Source organism: Belonocnema kinseyi, chromosome 8 (assembly GCF_010883055.1).
Source record: "Belonocnema kinseyi isolate 2016_QV_RU_SX_M_011 chromosome 8, B_treatae_v1, whole genome shotgun sequence".
NCBI lineage: Eukaryota > Metazoa > Arthropoda > Insecta > Hymenoptera > Cynipidae > Belonocnema > Belonocnema kinseyi.
The window spans coordinates 39317567-39321144 of record NC_046664.1 but is presented as its reverse complement, the minus strand read 5'-3'; the positions used below and the strand labels follow the sequence as shown (position 1 = coordinate 39321144).

General features: G+C 33.6%; 1 protein-coding gene across 2 annotated transcripts in view; it reads left to right on the top strand.

Moving 5' to 3' along the window:
• Positions 1-3289, top strand: part of LOC117178941 (tetra-peptide repeat homeobox protein 1-like) — an 8501-nt gene extending 5212 nt beyond the window's left edge. Inside the window, exons 2-4 of one of the 2 annotated variants that reach the window (XM_033370517.1) lie at positions 1775-2072; positions 2362-2787; positions 2866-3289. In XM_033370517.1, the coding sequence (XP_033226408.1) occupies positions 1775-2072; positions 2362-2787; positions 2866-3179 (1038 nt within the window). In that variant the 3' untranslated portion in view covers positions 3180-3289. Of the gene's footprint in view, positions 1-1774; positions 2073-2358; positions 2788-2865 lie in introns of both variants that reach the window. The other variant, XM_033370516.1, reaches the window with a different exon arrangement.
• The last annotated feature ends 289 nt before the right edge of the window (positions 3290-3578 follow it).

Here is a 3578-nt window from a genome sequence, read left to right as displayed (position 1 = left end):
TTAGGTGATGTATTACCTTGAAGAAGACCTGCAACTAGGTTGAAACGTACGTTGGTTATATTAATTAAAATTGACGAATAAAGATTTATTGACATCTGAATCCATTTTTATTTATATTGGACCGTATGACCAGAATAAAACACATTCTCTCATTAATAAAAAAAATTTGTTTGAATAAATTCAAGTAGGAAATGCAGAATTCAGGCATTTGTAGTATATAGATATTATTTTATTTTACTGTATTAAATACCAGTGCTTCTATAATACGACCTACGTGGATAATTTACAAGTAGATAAAATTTGTTTTGTTCAAATAATTTGATAAACAAATTAATGGTTTTTCTACTTTTCAACTCATAGACATAACTTAAGTTATCTAAACAAACATGGTCTATATATTGAAAAATGGCTCTACTGTGAATTTGTTTAATCAGTTTGTTAAAACCATTAAAAATTGTTACCAGAAAATAAAATAACTTTGAAAATTGTTGGTGACAAGTATTTTTTAGCCTATTGTCTAAATCCAAAAACCTATCTCTAAGAAGTTAATTTTCATTTATTAAACTTGAGAATAATTTAAACAAATTACTTAAGATGTAAAGAGGCCTATATAAATAATACTTTTAGACAGATTGAAGAGAAAATTTGACAGAATTAAATATCTGAATCTTAATATAATTTTTGCTTATTATTTTATTTCAAATAAACTTTGAAATTACTTTTTTCAAATTTATAAGCAATATAAACATTGATTTTTTGATACATTTAAAAAATAATTTGCATGTACGTTTGTATGTAAGCATTTTTCTCGTCCGATATATAATAGCAAAGATAAAACTAGTGAAAGTATGTTTTAACCAAGTCAATTTTTCTTTCAGTATCGTTCAAATCGCTATAAATCCTTTAAAGTCTTCTAAAATTAGTAGATATCCACAAAAATTCTGTGGAACCCCTTAAAAATTTTTCATAGACCAAGAAATTGTGAAGATTTGTAGGATATCTCTGATTCCAAATATGTCCATCAAAAAACCAATGATCCTTTTACACTACGTATTGCACAGCAATTTTTAAATATTATTTAATTTTCTATACAAATATTTCTAAAAAAAATATTTTTGTAATTATTTTGAGATCTTAAAGCACATTCTTACTTTATGAATTTAAAAAAGGTTTTAAATAAAAATTATTTTTTCTGTTTTTTGACGAGGAGAGCATCCGACTCTCGAAACGTCGACAAGATATTTTAATAAAGGGTCTTTTTACCATCATCTAGCTCTTTTAATTTGGTCTGAAGTATGTCATATTATACCTTTACTCTATTTATAATGAAAAATTTTTTGAATTACGGATTTTCTGTAAAAATGTGAAAATAAAAAAGCAGATTAAGGTGCTGATTATAATAAAATTAGAAAGATGTCCATGATCTTTCAAAATGTATAAAAAGTTTTTCGCAACTCATTTTATTGGTCTCAATATCGCGAATCTTGTTCTTTTTAATTATTTAAACTAATATTTAGGGGAAGGAGTCTTCCTTTATTTTCAAACAGGCATTTTTTCTAACATTATTCCTCTCTCAATCTTCACCTCTGCATGAATTTATAAATCATCTCATCAAACATTAGTATTAAAACGTACAAACTTTACTTCATTGTCATTCGATTTGTAATAAATCTTGGTCTAGAGGGACTGGCCTTTTTCAGAGAATTTACTGGGAAAATAATCTAAAATTAATATATTTAAAAAAAATTTGTCTTCTCATATGCAAAAATTATAGTGGACGTTATCAGCCTTCCTGGCCGCTGTTCAGGCCAGTGTCTGGCCTTATCACGCATCCCTGGGTTTGGTTCCAGCAACAGGTGATGTGATCAACGGTCCAACATACGGATACGAGCCGTCAGTAGCCTTAAGTGAGGCACATGCACAATCTAATGCCCATGCTCATGCTCATGCTTCCAGTGTTGCTTCTGCATCAAATGCGGCATATTCACCAATTTATTATAAGGGTCTAGGAAGCCAATCGGCAGTTGCAAGCGCAACGGCCCATTCATCCGCTGGATCTTCAATTTCAAGAGGTACGTTTATATATTTATTTTTCACAAAAAGAATAATACGATCTTTTCGATTTTCTTTACATCAATAATTCAAAAATAACTGTAGCATTCGTAACGAAAATCGATCGCGTAAGTGAAGTGAAATTAAAACGATCACGCATGGACCACGAGCTAAAGAAATTGAGAGGGACGGGATGCGATGGACAGATAAACCGCTCGGTTCTTGTTATTCCTCCTCTCTCGATTCCTGGCGCTCTCTGTAACCAATTTAATTTCTCTACTGTAGAGAAACTTTTTTTGTATGAAGCAGGACCTGTCTATGTAACTGGTCCTTCAGGAGGACCAGTCTCGATAGTAGGACCTTCCACCTATCCAGTCTCTGGTCTTGGCTCGAACAGTGGCTCAGCTGTTGCAAATTCGATAGCTCAAGGAGGAGGAACTGCAGGAGCAACGGCAGTGGTTGGCCCATCCTCAAGACCCGTTTCTGTCCTTGGGCCTTCATCTAAGCCAGTATACGTCACTGGTCCTTCATCTGCGCCAGTATACGTCACTGGTCCTTCATCTGGGCCAGTATACGTCACTGGACCTTCATCTTCGCCAGTATACGTTACTGGGCCAAGCAGTGGTGGTTCCGCTAGTGCCCATGCCCACGCTACTTCTGGTACCGCAATTTCTGGTGCATCTGCTGGCCCAGTTACAGTCACTGGCCCATCCAGTGGAACCGTTTATGTTAGAGGTAAATTATTTTTTGTTGTTGTAACAAATATATAGATTTTTGTTAACCTGCTCTATTACGATTCACTTGAATTTTTAGGTCCTGTTCCTGCACCAGCAGTAATTCGTGCACCAGTCGCTAGTCCAATAATTGTAAAAAGCGTTCCACAACAAGTGGTATGGTGTCCACCAGAAGTCACTGAATGGAGACCAATACCAAAACCATTTGCAGTTTTACCGGGTCGAGTTTCCCCGATATTAGGATCATCGGCTGGAAGCGTTGTAATCACTGGCCCCTCTGCACCTTCCGCTATTATTTCTGGTCCCTCAGCACCTTCTGCTATCATTTCTGGTCCCTCAGGGACAATTGCAACTTCGGGCGGATCGGGATGGCCAGTAACAAAATATTGGTAAATAAATGGTGACTAATTGCGAACAAAAAAATCAGACTCGAACAGATAAAGGAACATTGATTATTGAATTATTTAAACAAATAGAGGTTATAAATGAGAATATAAAATTGATTAAATTTTTTACTTCCTTATTTCCCTGGCTGCTTAGAATAAGTATAAGATCTTTGTAAGAAGACAGAATTATGATTGGCAACCGAAATTATTTTATGGAATTTCATTCAACTTACAAAAAAATTATTGTATACAAAGTAGGTAGGATTTCTTGGAGAAATTAATATCGGAACATAATTGCTCACTTGAGATAATTACCATTTTCGCGGACATACCAAAACTAAAAATAATTAATTAAGATTTTTCAAACATAGAAATTACCAGTTTTGAAATTTTAAATTATTCAAAT